This window comes from Limanda limanda, chromosome 3, assembly GCF_963576545.1.
Source record: "Limanda limanda chromosome 3, fLimLim1.1, whole genome shotgun sequence".
NCBI lineage: Eukaryota > Metazoa > Chordata > Actinopteri > Pleuronectiformes > Pleuronectidae > Limanda > Limanda limanda.
This window is the reverse complement of record NC_083638.1, coordinates 5,728,255-5,743,742: the sequence shown is the minus strand read 5'-3', so window position 1 is coordinate 5,743,742 and position 15,488 is coordinate 5,728,255. Positions and strand designations below refer to the sequence as shown.

At 42.3% G+C, this 15,488-nt stretch overlaps 1 protein-coding gene across 1 annotated transcript in view; it reads right to left on the bottom strand.

Moving 5' to 3' along the window:
• Positions 1-15,488, bottom strand: part of neo1a (neogenin 1a) — a 195,157-nt gene that overhangs the window by 67,786 nt on the left and 111,883 nt on the right. The window contains exon 5 of the mRNA XM_061068175.1: positions 4,986-5,122. Within this exon, the coding sequence (XP_060924158.1) occupies positions 4,986-5,122 (137 nt within the window). The remainder of the gene's footprint in view (positions 1-4,985; positions 5,123-15,488) is intronic.

The following is a 15,488-nucleotide window of genomic DNA, read 5'->3' as shown; positions in this document are numbered from 1 at the left end:
CAGCTCTGATCGAGGGTGAGATGTCACAGCAGAGAACACAAACACACAGTTATCATACAAACACATGCAAGGGGGTCCACACAGGACTTGTGTGCCCGAGCCGGACCCCTGTACTCGGCCTGTGAGAGGACGTGTGAGCGATTACTTATAACTAGGGTTGCAAAGGGGCGGAAAGTTTCCCGTACATTTTCGGAAACTTTCCATGGGAAGTTAAGCTCTGGAATTTTGAAAAAAATAAATACGCAAATTAAACGCATAGCAATAAAACCATCATTCAAAACTCTATTTTAAAGATGTATGGAATGCAGCACACGCTGCAAGTTGAGTTTCAACCCTCCACTGTGCATTCTTCCATCACATGCACAGATAACTCCCAGCATGCATCACTCTACAGCAGGGCTATTGAGGCCTGCTGTAGAGTGCAGGACTAGTCAGGTAAGTTTCCATGATATTACTGGAGAAAATATATTAGCATGCTGATTGAGGATTGTTCATCTGTTCATCTAGCATATTTCCATTCAGACGATTACAGATTCCAATTGTTTGGCTAACTATTTATATCTCTGGCATTGCATTAGTGTTTTTTTCCAAACTTTTTTCTCATCTTATTCTACAGAACAATGCCACGTGCACTATCTCATGTGTGGAGACATTTCACCCCATCCAATGTAGAAGGAAAGGCTGTGTACATTAGCAAATACTGTGCAAAGACCTATGTTAAGAATGACACAACGATGCAGAAGCATATAGTCAAGAGCCCAAAGTTTCCTCAGGGCTCAAATCAGCCTAAGACAAAACAAAATGTTTATATTTATGTCTGTATATGACAAGGTAAATACAGTTTGTATAAATTACCCACAACATTTCCAGTTTATTCCCGTTAATTCCCATGGAAAGTTTCCAACTTTTAATATTCCCGGAATTTTGCAGCCCTACTTCTAACTCTGATGTTCAGAGTCTGACGTTAATTAAAAGTAGATCAACTGTGGAAGAATAAGTCGTCGAACTGGGGTTGTGTCTTTAAAAATAAAGTCTCTAAACCTCTTAACGTCACCGGCCCTTTGCTTCGATGTATAATAAACTAACTGCTCCTGGATACTTTTTGGTTATTTATCGCCGGCCGCGGGCGCTGTCTGTTCCTCAGCTGCTTGTACACGACTTCTCGTTGTAAAAAGGTGTTTTCTTGTTTGTTCAGTTGTTTCTCCCGGAGATGAAATCCACAGCCAAACACAGAACGTTCACCTGTTGTGAGACGGAGCTCAGCGAGTCTGAGGTTTGTGACCGAGCTCTGAACTGGTGAAATCTGACTCCCCTGAAAGAGACGCTTCTCTTCTCTGTCCTACTGTTGGAGCTCCTGCAACAAGTAGTTTTTTCTGTAATAAGTTTTTTCTCAATGGGGTTCACTACCAGGGAATCGGGAAACAGTTTTCCTGCATATTTGATGCCCCGGTGATAATAAGCTGCAACAGGACAGTGTGTGTTAGTCTGACTCTTCCATGTTTCTTCACTGATGTGTTTTCAATAGCTTGTGGACACAGTACAGCTCTATGACACAAACGAATAAGCTACACAGGTTATACCCATTCCGTAATAACCCTAATTTATTTATTTATTTAGTTTGATGCTAAACCTGCAGGTTCAGTTCTAACCCGACCCTTTCCCTGCTCTCTCTGCCCCTTTCTCACCCTCACGCTTTCCTTTCAACAAAAGGCGCAATGTCCAAAAGTTATCGTAAGGAAATAAAAACATATATAGAATACATAAAGAGCCAAAATGCACATTTGAATAAGATTGCCTACCAGAAAATAAAGATCCAGTGATTCATCAAACATGAGAAATAGGTTTCTTGTTTGTTTGCTACTATTACTGAAAGCTCTGCAACTGCAAGATCCCTGATTATTAAACGAGTAATTACTAAATCTAAAGAGGATAGTTTAGTTAACTCTTGTTGAGGGTTAAAAACAAAGATGTAAACAGACCAACAAACTGTAAAAGACGTTCGTCGACTCAGAGGAAGAGGAGGAGGAAGCTGAAGGTCAGAAGCACCGAGGCAGATTCAGTGTTTGATATAAGGATGAGAAATCACACATACTTCCCAGTGACTGCAGGTGTACAGTGTAGAAGTGGAACTGCCCTAAAGTGTTCCCATTACGTGTGTCAGGTTGTGTGTGTGTGTGTGTGTGTGTGTGTGTGTGTGTGTGTGTGTGTGTGTGTGTGTGTGTGTGTGTGTGTGTGTGTCCTCGCGTGTGCACTCACACCTGCTGCCGCCCTCATGCCTCTCTCCCTCCACAAATAAGCACCAGCTGCATCACAAACCCCTCAACTTATCTTCGGGCGATATCCAATTCCCCGGCCGCCTCTCTGCATCCTCTCCTCAGCACAACCCGGCCGCAGTTTATGAAAAAGCCACGGGCTGTAAATTCACCTTCTTCTTCTTGTTACTGCAGCCAAAGAGGCCCGGAGGCCTTTTAGCAGGAGCCCGTGTCACAGAGAGAGAGAGAGATGTTTCCTTGTGAGCATAGATTCCCACTGCATTGATTTCTATGAATGTCTTTTCACAAGCATAACTACTTCTTCGGGGGAATCAATTGACCTTTTAAGTGTTCCTTCAGTTGTCGAGGGAGCAAATCAATGCCACAATCTGGTTTCTGCATAAATCCGGATGAATCAAAAGCAATTAGAGCAGCGAGTGTCCGGGACTGGGAGCTAATTAAAGTATTTTTTTATCGCGTTACAGTGACTGATGTCTTTCAACAAAGTTTCAGGACATCTGATCAATCCTGCACAGTGGGAGGAGAAGGGTGAGGGGGTGGGGGGGGAATTCCGACCACGAGGACCGAAAGCGAGTGAAGTCAGATGTCCTCCTGTGACCTGATCCGATTTTTCCATTACTGTCTCCTTTAATCACGCTGAGCGACGGGGGAATAATGAAAGGGTGGTGGAGGGGTGACGAGGAGATGAAGGGATTTGGGGAGACAGGTATGGAGTCATAGCACGATGTGGCCGTGTGTGTGTGTCTGTGTGTGCGTGCGTGTGTGTGTGTGTGTGTGCGTGGGTGTGAAATGCACGACCCGGGGAATCGGCCTCCGGTTGTTTTTTCCCGTTTCTAAACTTATTTCACAGCAAATCCTGTTATGTGGGCTCAGCTGGGAAAAACACACAAATCACAAATCCAACACACAAATCCACACAGGGCCTCCGTGTCCATGTGTGTTGTTCTCACACACACGTTCAAACAGAGGGTGATTACAACACAACTACTGTGAGTGTGATGTGTTGTAAATCCAATGCACTTATCTTACTTAAATCAGAGAATTTGAATTTAGTGTGGCTCTTACTAAATTGAATGAAGTGACTCAATGTTTAACTACTTTATTATATTCATAGATCCAAAGCAATGATGTAATTCGGGGCAGTGTTTACATAATTTGTAGATGTCTGAATTAGTAACTCAAAGATATGTTTACAATTTGAAAATCTGTTTTAGATTGTTATCAATATCACTAACGTTAAGCTTTTGATTTATTATAAATAATTTCCACTTATTAAATTTCCTCTGTGTTACAGCCACTTGTAAACATTCGACATTGACCCACTCACACAGAATTTCTACAATTAAATTAGCTTTTCACAGTTTTGCAGGAAGCCAGCACATCTCCACTGAACAGATAGTTTCTGAAATGTTTCTCTTCCCGTAATAATAGAAAATAATCAGCATGTATAATTAAAAGGTGTTTGTTTGGTTGATCTGCCGCTGACTTGACTCAACTCCTGTCATCACATCAGGAAGCCGTGCATATGGAACTGTTCTACACCTGTTTGTGTGGTTACAGTTCACGTAGGTGTGATTACACTTTAACATCCCGCAAATTAATTTCCTTTGTTCAAACTTTCTGTTTTTACAGTTGTTTGTTTGACACCCCAGTTGCATTTAAGATCTTTTTTGTTAACGCTTCACATTAATATTTTGGATTTTGCATCGTGAACCACATGCTAAGCTTCTTTCTGGATTCATTGCAGACACGTCTTGCACGAATTAGGTTCCTATTGCCTGATAAGTGGGACTTTGAAGGCGGAGATCAGTCAGCATTCATTCAGGATTTAGCAGCTTTAGCAGTTTCAGGCAGAAAATTAATACTAGAAATTCTAATATGTCTTCAGCTGAATTTTGATACAACAGCATCAGCAGCGTTGCATCTTAATAGAATCCTCCAAAGAATAAATGGAGAATGATCCCATGAACATTTGTTGTCCTAAATTACAACAATTAGATTATAGATATTCAAACAAAGAAGCTGTTGCCTCAATGTAACACAGAGAAAAACATATTGTGTGCATGATTCACATTTCATAAAAGTGTGATTAGAGTGATTAAATTGATTTGTACTTTGATTTGAAAACACACTGTACTGTACGTGCATCCTCTCAGGATGTTTTCTGGGAAAATAAAAACCACGACAGCTTCAGCATTGTCTAATTCTTCAACCTGTCGATATATTTTTTCTTCCAACCAGCTCATATTTTGTCTGTTATTCCTGTTGCTGCTGTTATGTGAAACACAAACCAGCACAACCACTCCACAGGTTCCATCGTGGTGTGCAGCTCCACTCCACGAGGCTTCCTCTCACCACAGCCTCTGTTTCTCTGCATCGTTTGCATGCAGGAAACAAACCTGCTCCGTTTAATTTCAAGCTAAATTGCCAGGTGCTTGGTTTCAGGTCCCGGCCGAGGGTCTTCAGGGGGCATTTAATGAGCTAATTTCCAAACATAAATCAGGTGAAAATAGCCTGTTGCAGTAATAGAGGCATGGTGTGAGAGTTCAGTCCGACCTGGGGAGACTCAGCTCTCCTCCTCTGCATGAAAGCATCCAGTTGGTTTCCAGCTCTGTTGTGATTGTGTGTGCCTCTGTTTATTAACCACACTTCACTACTTTACTTTGTACCTGTGTCTCTAGAAAGCAAATAGAAGTGGTTCGGTGACTGTACCTTGTATTGTGAGTAGGGCCTGGGCCTCGATGGTGGCGTTAGAATTGTCGGCCATGCAGGTGTAGACGCCGGCGTCCTCCTCCGTGAGATTGAAGATCTGGAGACTTCCTCCGGCCAAGAGCTCCAGGCGACCCTCGCTGGATGGAGAAAGACACACAGAGGAAATTAGTCAAATCTTTTCTTCTGGTTGCTTTAAATAATAAAACGGCTCGAAAGGAGCTCTATTTTCTACTTGGGACTGTATGCAGATGACATCCTGGCGCCATCAATCAATCAATCAATCAAATCATATTTGTATAGCCACATATAGCCATATTCACAAATCACAATTTGCCTCATAGGGTTCTAACATGGTGTGACATCCTCTGTCCTTAACCCTCAGCAAGAGTAAGGAAAAACTACTAAAAACCCTTTCCTTTTTAGAACTTTATTGAAGAGAAACACAAACATTCCTTGACAACATAACAAATTATATATGACAGACTGATTAGTGAAAAATAATAAAGAAATAAAGAAATAAATGGACAGTTAAGACATTCCATCGTACCACAGGATTCCCCCCAGTTAGAGAGGTATCCTGCAATAGGTAGCCACCTCCTCACAAAAACATCAGACCTTAATTGTAATTGAGCAGTTAAAGCCTCCATTCCATACACCTCCCTCAGCTTCTGTTTCCACGAGTATATGTAACAAGTGCTCTTGGTCTCTTGTGTACATGCCTTCAGGAGTTAGATCGAAAAGAAACTGACTTGGGGTGAATAGTATATTAATTCCTAAAAACCCTTTTAAAGTTAGGTAAAAATACGTAGAAACCTCAGTGAGAGCCACATGTGAGGATCCCTCTCCCAGGACGGACAGAAGTGCAATAGATGTCAGGTGTAAGAAAACATCATCAGGATTAAAGTTTTTAGCAGCATCGATGAGGGTAAACATTTTTTCTATACTATATGTCAAGCAGTCCTGCTGCAATCATAGTCTCAGCCTGGGCTGATGACGCTGCAGCAGCATCAGGACCGAGTTAAAGCCTCCATGTCTTATTTTATCCAGACTTGTAAATTATGTAAAAAGTAATTTCAGTACATTTCTACGAAGCACATTCCTCGTCCTGCTCCGTCAGGGTCGCAGCCTCCAGAGCTCCTCGTTCCCCTACTGACCCGAGCTTGACTCCACGTCTCCGACTTGAGTCTTTTGCTCCGTCACAACTTACCAACCCCCCCCGATGAATAAAAGATACTAAAAGCAAAGTCAACTGCCCTGAAAAGACTGCGAGGTGCGATTCATCTCAACAAACTGGATTTATATAGAAAGTCTGGATTTGGACATCTGGTTATATAGCTGGAGTCAGACGAGAATAAGAGAAAAGCATCTTGTTTTCAAAGAACAAGAACTACATGTATAAACAACGTTTCTGCAGGTTTTAATAAGTTAGATTTAAGACTTTTTAGGGCCTTTTAAAGACAAGAATGTATTCTATTCTTATTATTTATTACAGCAAGATAGAATCTGAATCTGAATTGCTAAGAAACCTCTTTTATTCTACTCTTTTTAATGAGTTTTTTTGCTTGAAAATTGTTTTAAACTTTGCTTTCTGACCTTTTATTTTAATATTTTGTCTCTATGTTGTCTTTCATGACCCTGTACAGCACCTTGAATCTACCTCTGTGTATGCAAATATAAATAAACCTGCCTTTCCTTGCTTAGTTCAAACGTTTCAACATATTTAAAACATATGTTTAAGCCTAAAATACAGAATATCTGTAATTAATTATACATTTTATTTGTTAAATTAGGACAGATGTCAATATGTTTTATTCAGGATGCATCAGCTTAGATTCTACATTAGCACGCCGCTTGTATTGCAGCTACAGCTACGGGGGGGGGTGTAGTGTGTTCAGTGTCATTACTGCAGATGTTTCACTGTCTTAATGAATGTTTTCATTGTCTTTCATCAGCTCTTAATTAACTGCAGCGACGCACACGAACAGAATAACAACACAACGATGACACATCAAGGACGAGTGATGAAGTTCAGGACTTCTCTCTCTCTCTCTCTGTTTGTCCTGTACAGAAGAAGAGAGAAGGTTTTCACTTTCACTGTCTTTGAGAAAACAACCAAAAAACCGGTGTTTTCACTTCTCGCTGCTCCGAGCACCGTTCACTCAGCTGCTTTGCTCCAAATTCCAATTGAATGTTCCGCAGGTAATGTTTCCGAACACAAATCTCTTTGTGTATTAGCATATGCATTTACATCCAGTAGACAGAGTGGCAGGAGATAGACCTCGCTGACTGAAACCTGAATAACAAGTGTAGCAGAGTCATTTCAGACTCTGCAATCATAAATATTTATAACGCTAAACTATTTACACCCAATACAAACCACAACATACAGTATATATTTGTGTAGCCTCTCTCTCTCTCAAACCAGCGACCCTCCTCCATCTTAAACAGGCCCAACTCTGATTTTCTCAATAGGCCCATGGGGGGGGGGGAAGCAGTCTGTGGCCGAGCTCGGGTTTGATTCAACAGCCATGCAGAGAAGAGCAGTGGGAGGAAGAGGAGGAGGAGGAGGAGGAGACACAAGAAGATAAATCAATAGCTCAAAGAGAGAGCTGTGCATTAACAAAGAGAGAGCGATGCAGAGATGCAGCGAGAGGAGCGGGGGGGGGGGCAGCGGGTCGGCTGGAGGGAGATGGAAATCCAAAGAGATTCACAGCAGGCGAGATGCAGCCGAGGAGATGGAGATCAGCGCATGATGGTTTCTGCACAGAGGAGCCGGGAGACATGCCGAGGTAACGAGAGCACCGAGGAGCACGACTCGGCAGGAGGATTCAGCTTCTAAACAAACTGCTTCTACAGCGTCTCCCGGCCTGGAGCTCGGGGTTCTGGAATCACTAAGGTCTGCAATCAGGCACCAGCTCCTACAAGGCTGGAAACTATCAAAACGCAGGTTTCAGAATCTATAGCGTTTAGGCAGCAGAGCCATTTTATAAGTATTGATTTAGCCCCAGTATTGGGAAAATCTGAACAGCCAAACCTAGGAAGCCCTGTCTGTCTTTGTCGCAGTGGATTTCCAGTATATGCAACTAGGGTTGCAAGTTCCGGGAATATTCAAAGTTGGAAACTTTCCATGGGAATAAACGGGAATATACGGGAATTAACGGGAATAAACTGGAAATGTTGTGGGTAATTTATACTAACTGTATTTACCTTGTCATATACAGACATAAATATAAACATTCTGTTTTGTCATAGGCTGATTTGAGCCCTGAGGAAACTTTGGGCACTTGACTATATGCTTCTGCATCGTTGTGTCATTCTTAACATAGGTCTTTGCACAGTATTTGCAAATGTACACAGCCTTTCCTTCTACATTGGATGGGGTGAAATGTCTCCACACATGAGAGAGTGCACGTGGCATTGTTCTGTAGAATAAGATGAGAAAAAAGTTTGTAAAAAAACGCTAATGCAATGCCAGAGATATAAATAGTTAGCCAAACAACTGGAATCGGCTGTAAACATATTTTACAATTGATGGATAAATGAATGGAAATAGGCTAGATGAACAGATGAACAATCCTCAATCAGCATGCTAATATATTTTCCTCAGTAATATCTTATTGCTCAGCGTTTAATTTGCGTAATTTTTTTTTTTCAAAATTCCCCAAATTCCCGAGCTAAACTTCCCATGGAAAGTTTCCGGAAAGTTTCCGCCCCTTTGCAACCCTTTATGCAACTGTTCAGTTTACTAAGAGGTTAACTAAGTTTAACCTCAGTTGACAAGTCACCAGAGTTACAACATCTTTTAAACACAACGACACACACACACACACACACACACACACACACACACACACACACACACACACACACACACACACACACACACACACACACACACACACACACACACACACACACACACACACACACACACACACACACACACACACACACACACACACACACACACACACACAGCTGTTTTCCTTGTGAATGAATATTTGTGTGGACTCTACAGGTTGAACTCCCCGGTCACCACCTATTCCAGAAAATCTCTGCACTTTAGCACTCACTGTACGTGGCCATAACTCTCTTACTGTATATATTGTTTTCTTTTATATTATTGTTTAATGTCTGATTGTTATTTATGTGCACCAACCACACCAAGGCAATTTCCTGTATGTGCAAATATACTTGGCAATTAAAAGAATACTGATTCTGATTCTGTCTTCTTGTCCTGCTGAGCATCGATTTTGCCTGTGCACATGGGGGGGGGGGGGGGGGGCGGCTCCACATGGGAGAAGACGTGCTCTGAAAGACGCCCCTGGGTTCTGAGGCCCCAGGACCCCCTGCAGTGAGTCTCACCACGACAACTATTCAGATCCTCTGGCCTCATTCCCGAAAGAGCATCGACAGATTCCCGCTTTCATTTGAAAGAGGCTCGCACAGCACACATCAAAACCACCCGGTGCTTTCTCCTTCTGTCCGGAGCGAGTCAATCTCAGCTCTGAAGACTGCAGCGGCTGGAGTGCAGAGAATAGATTGTGTTGTTGCTGTTGTTGTGAGGGAGCTCTCTGCACTTTAAAAGAAGACGAGTTGTCTGCTGTAAGGAGGTGACGTCTCGTGCATTAGCTGCTAATTAAAACTTCATTTTCCATATTCACGTGCGATGCTCGGTTATTACAAGACAGTAAGATTACAAAATTAACGTGTCAGGCGGCCGAGGTGCTATGATGCTAATTGGCCTTCGCACAATTTTCAGATAACGATACTCAAAGATGTGACAGCTCCCGTGAAGTGAAACCAAAGCGTTGTGATCGCCCCCTGGTGGCTGGCTGCAGTGTGGGTCATAAACCCTGCGTTCTTCATGTGAGCAGACGGGACACGGACCGAACTAAAACGTCAAACTTCAAGTTAAATCGTTTTCTAAGACGGTTTCTGTAATTTTAGGCTGTTCCTCTCACACTGACGTTAATGTCTCCAATGAGTTTGGTTTTGATTTATTATTTGATGCTACAAAGACGGGGTGAAACCTCATGATTGACAGGTGAGACTGACTCGTGATTGGTTGAGCGGATGTATCGACAGAACCGCGACACCATAGATCTCTACTGCGCTGAGCCATGACATCCATCTTTATTTACATTCCATGTTTTGTACAAATTCCTTAAAGTATGATCTATTGCAGCATGTGACATAAAATGTTGTTATGTTGCTATTTTGGGCTAAAACGTGTGAAAGCTTCACATCTGAATCCGTCAAATGTGGTTTACCAGTTACAAATATCTACATTCTGACTTAAAACACCAAATATCTAAAGAAAGAAAAAGACAAACAGATTCTCCTCCCTCCTCTCCTCCTCTCCAGTGAGTAACTTGTCCAGAAGAAAGGATTTGAAGATGTCCTGTCAACGCTCAGGAGCCTGAACACAACTCGTCCTCTGTTCTGTCACCGAGACGTGAAGGCAGCGGCCGCCCATGGGACTCCAACAGGAGGGCTCGCCGAGGGGGGAGGGAGGGAGGGAGGGAGGGACACACACACACACACACACACACTCACACACACACACACACACACACACACACTCACACTTAGCTAGGTGTGAGCGGTGACTCAGCGTTGCGTGACACACTTCGGTGGCGAGGTCAGTCCACCTGGGCGAGAGGGAAGCTGTGGATCAGGGAGGGAGCTCGGGCATGTTTGTGTTTCCGCGGCGGCGGCGAAGCGATACGCCGTCACAGAACGATCGGGGGGGTGGGTTGGGGGGGGTACGGTGACAGTGGACGGGCACAGGTCGAGATATCTGCGGCACAAAAGGGAGGCAGGTGGAATCGGAACTGTCATAACAGAAAAAGGGAGATTTATTATTAATGGACAGGAGCAGCAATCCTGAATCTTTTCTTCCTTTGACTCCCCCCCCCACTCGTCACTCTCTATATAAACACACCCACCAACTCGTCCTCCATCTCCACCCATCTCTCCCAACATTGGTGTTAACTATTGTTCTGGTTCCAGGTGTTGTGGTTTCCTAATTTCTCCCTTTTTGCCCAGTAAAACAATCAGAACTGTTCCAGGGATTTGAATCCTGTTGATCGTGAGCAGAGAGGAGATGGATTTCATTTTTACAGCCGCAGCCTGGAATGATTTGTCCCGCCTTTCGAAAAAACATTCTCGTCTTTACCTGTTCGGATATGAGAGAACAAAGGAGATTGGCTCAGGAAATGAATACGAAAAAATAAACAAATAGAAATTAATGTGAGAAGCAACCCGCTGCCAGCAGAGAACAGGCCGAGGCTTCTTCAGTGACTCAGCCATGAAAACGTTTCTGTTTCCCTCTGGCTCCTGATGAAAAGCTGCTCGGCCCTGGAGACAGGAACAACTCCTGCACACCCGACGTTATTCGCTCGTTTCCCTGAGAGTAAACCGATATTTTTCGATTAGCGGATATTACAAAGAAACCAGCAGCACACGACGACGCCTGGTTTACTTTAACAATTGGTGGGGTTGGTCCTCCGGGACACTTGGGGGCGCATGAACCCATTGTTGCAGTGTCATGTCTACAGAACTTCACCAAAGCATCGGATTATTAAGCCATATAATTTAAACACTAACCACATTATGTCTGGTGAAGAGCCACAGTGAAGCAAAAGGGGAAAAAAAGCCCAATATCGTCAATTCTCCTTCAACTAATGATGCGGATCAGTTTTGTGTTTTGGATGTAAAATAAAATGTATGCCTAAGTAGCTTGTTTAAGAGTTTGAGAACAAACAAATCATGCAACAACAAAGCCAATGGCCGGTAGCCAATGAATTCCTCCCGTCCCGATTCCTTACTTGGGAATTAAAGTAGAATAAGTGGAATAAAAATAGAAGCCGAGACAGAAAACATGCTTTGAAGAGAGATGGTGAGATTGTGTGTGTTGGCCTGTGATGTGCTGGAGGAAGAAAAAAGGAACGACCATAAAAGGAAACTTCTCATGTTCCACTGCCAGAAGAACTGTGTCGCTCGTCCTGTTCCTTCAGCAACACACACACCAGTGAAACCAGTGAGTTACTTAATGCCACTGCCGCCGCCGCTGGTTTCTATCACTTCACCAGTGAAGAAGAAATCTGACGACCTCAGCAGAAACTCAGGACAAACTACGTTAACCTCTAAAACTGAGGGAACACGTGGAGCAGAGGAACTTTCTCTTCAGATTCACATGGTTTTCTTTGTTTTGGCACCAATATTATATCACATGTACATTATATCCATTATTATGGATTATTAAGGATTATACCTTATCCATTATCTATAGAGCTTATGCTTTAAGGGTCGCGAGGGGACTGGAGCCAGCTGACAGTGAGTGAGAGTTGGGGAACACCCTGGACCGGTCCCTATGATATACTGTATAAAATGTAAATATGATATTTCAACATGTTGGAGTCCAGTGCATCTACACCAACTGCAGGAATTACCTGACACCATGTTGAATGAACACATCCTGCTAAATCCTTTTTTATATTCCATCCTCATAAAGCGAGAGCAGGAGGCAGAGCTGTTGTACAGGATAGCATCAGATTGCTTCTGTGAATGTTTGACATATTGGGTTTTAATTTAGTGTTTAATTTCATTTTATTCTCCTTAGTTGTTTTAATTGCAGTCTTATTTTAGATTTTCAAGCACTTTTAACATTGTGGCATAAGACAAAATGTGTGTTTTTATGTTTGTTATTGCTAGAACTTGAGCTACAAGTCATGCAAATCTGAAAAAGCTGCTGGTGGTTTAAATTGATGCATTCAGAGTTTTGCTGAAGCTTCCGAGATGAACAAGTGAGAGTCACATGTTTGTGACGAGTCGAGTCCGGAGCTTTCACGCTCTGCTGAGGAATTTTATGAATTAATTTATGTTCAGGTAAACTCGCTCAAGCACCGTGAACATCAGGATCCTAACCAGGACAACACAGAGGGACACCAGGTGTTCATCTCGTTTTTGGAAGAACTAGAACGTCCAGGTGATTGTTCTCTATACGTTTGTTCTGTAATTTGTCATTTTATTTGATTTATTTAACGAGTCTAAATAAAAAGGTGGAAGGGAGTAAACTTCCATTCACACATTCTAACACATACATGACAAGAAACGATGAATCAATGTTTAACAATGATTTCTGTAAAAAAACAACCAAGAACTTGATTAATTGCTGTAGAAAGATGAAGAACATTTTCCAATAACATAATTAATTGTAAGGCAGAAGAGGGAGTAATAATAACCAGCTGTTCATATTTCATCTGTGTATCTGACTGGTTTCATTGAGAAGTTGCTCTATACGAATACTTTTATCACCAAAGCAACGTGAGGACCAGAGTTAATTATCAATGATTATTCCTTATACTTTTCTGCTGGAGTTTGTAAATTATTTGTTTTACTTTACGAGTCTAAATAAAAAGGTGGAAGGGAGTAAACTTCCATTCACACATTCTAACACAAAAAACGATGAATCAATGCTTTACAATGATTTCTGTAAAACAAAAAAAACTAAGAACTTGATTATTTGCTGTAGAAAGGGGAAGAAGATTTTCCATTAAAATTATTAATAGTCAGGCAGAAGAGGGAGTAACAATAACAGGCTGTTCATATTTCATCTGTGTGTCTTTGAGAAGTTGCTCTATACAAATTCTTTTATTACCGAAGCAACGTGAGGACCAGAGTTCAGCAGAAAGTCTTTTAAAACACAAACTCCTCGACCTCAGTCGCTGGCGTGGGAGTAAACAACGTGATTAAAAACAACGTACAGAATAACGCAGGTCAAGGTCGTGAGGCCACTTCACGACACTCGCAGTCAAGATGAAGACAATTACAGATGATTGCGTCTGTTGGCTTTAATGAAAATTTAAATGACGCTGGTATTTGCCATGATGTGTTCTCAAGAGGAGTGGAATGGTTTATTCTGCGATGCATGCAGCTCCGCCAGAGCTATCAAAATATTATAAAAGCCATTATAAAAGTGCTGCTGGTTTGAGCTCCGCATTATTACTTTTCATCTGCGGTTTCAAGCGCTGCCTCTGTGGTGAATTGGGAATTTCACAAAGAGCCGTGGTGATGTCTGACACAAGGTCGGAGAGAATTCCATAAGATATAACCTCGTGTTTTGTTACAGCTTATGACTGGAATTACCTGCTGTTGACACTGTTTGATAAATGTTTAATTTCAAAAACGGCTCCAGACCTGAGTCACCAACATAAAGAACACATTTCATGTTGGCAGCAGTAACACCGGTGATCACCACGCGGACCAGGGCTGGAACTATAAGCAACATCAAACTAACAGTAAAACAACATTTAATGGAAATTGTCCTTTGTCCTTATTTATGTATCTTCTTTTTAAATAGGACAATATCGGGTAATTGAGTGTTTATCAAGGGAATATTATCTGGAACTCTCATGGTTTTATTGTTTCTATTCACACCTGTTGGTGCAGCATGAGGTCCGACCCTAGACTGCAGATAAAGATGGACGACTTGAATGCTCCAAAAAGTGAAGCCAAATTATCTAGATCGCCTCCTGGTGCCCGGCTGCAGTATGGGATCATTGACTCAGCCTCTTCCATGTTAGTGGATGTGACAGGGATAAAAAACTAAAATGCCAAAGTACACGTTTAAATATTATCCAACGATAGATTTTTGGTCTTTTTAGGTTGTTCTTATCACAATGAGGTATGTTAAATATTTCTGATGCTATAAAAATGGCATGAAGAATCATAATTAACAGCTAAGAGGTGATTTGACATTTTGGCTTTATTTTTGCGCAACAGGACAAAGTGGAGATATGTCCTCCTCCTTATTCTTAGATGGTTTTTTTGGGGGACATTTCACCTTTACTGAGGGGACAGAGCAAGCGTGAAATGGGGAAGACACGCAGCAAAGAGCCGGGATTGGAACCGAGTCCGGAGAACCAGAGCCCTGGCCACCATCATCTCTACACACAGTCTATGGTGTCACTGTTTTTCTCAAAGCTAGAACCAGCAGTTTGATTTAAACCCTCGTCACTGGGACATTTTCTGACATCAGTGAAAAAGCCTTTTTTTAGCCTTCTCGTTACCTTGGGCTCCCACGGCTGCTTGTTAAATGTCGACTTCCCACGGACAGAAGCGTTTCCCTGCATTTATACATGTGTGTAAATGTGAGCGTTCATTCTCTCCCCTCACCCATGAAAAAGGGAATAAGATGAAGACGTGCGTGTTTGTATGCGAGACGTGTGACCGATAATAGTCCAATCGCAAACACATTTCCAACACCCAGCTTCTCCCTTCACACACAACTAAATGCAACACACACAATCATATTTAAATGAAGGCGAGGAGACATGGAGGAGAGGAGACAGATAGCTTGAAGCCTTTGGATGGATGGGGGGGGGGCGGAGGTTGATTTACATGCTCTGTCAATCCCCTGTTGCTGGCCCGACATGCATAATTCATCCATTTTATTGACTGCTGGGGAATTCTATTAGGTGATAGAGTGATACTCCC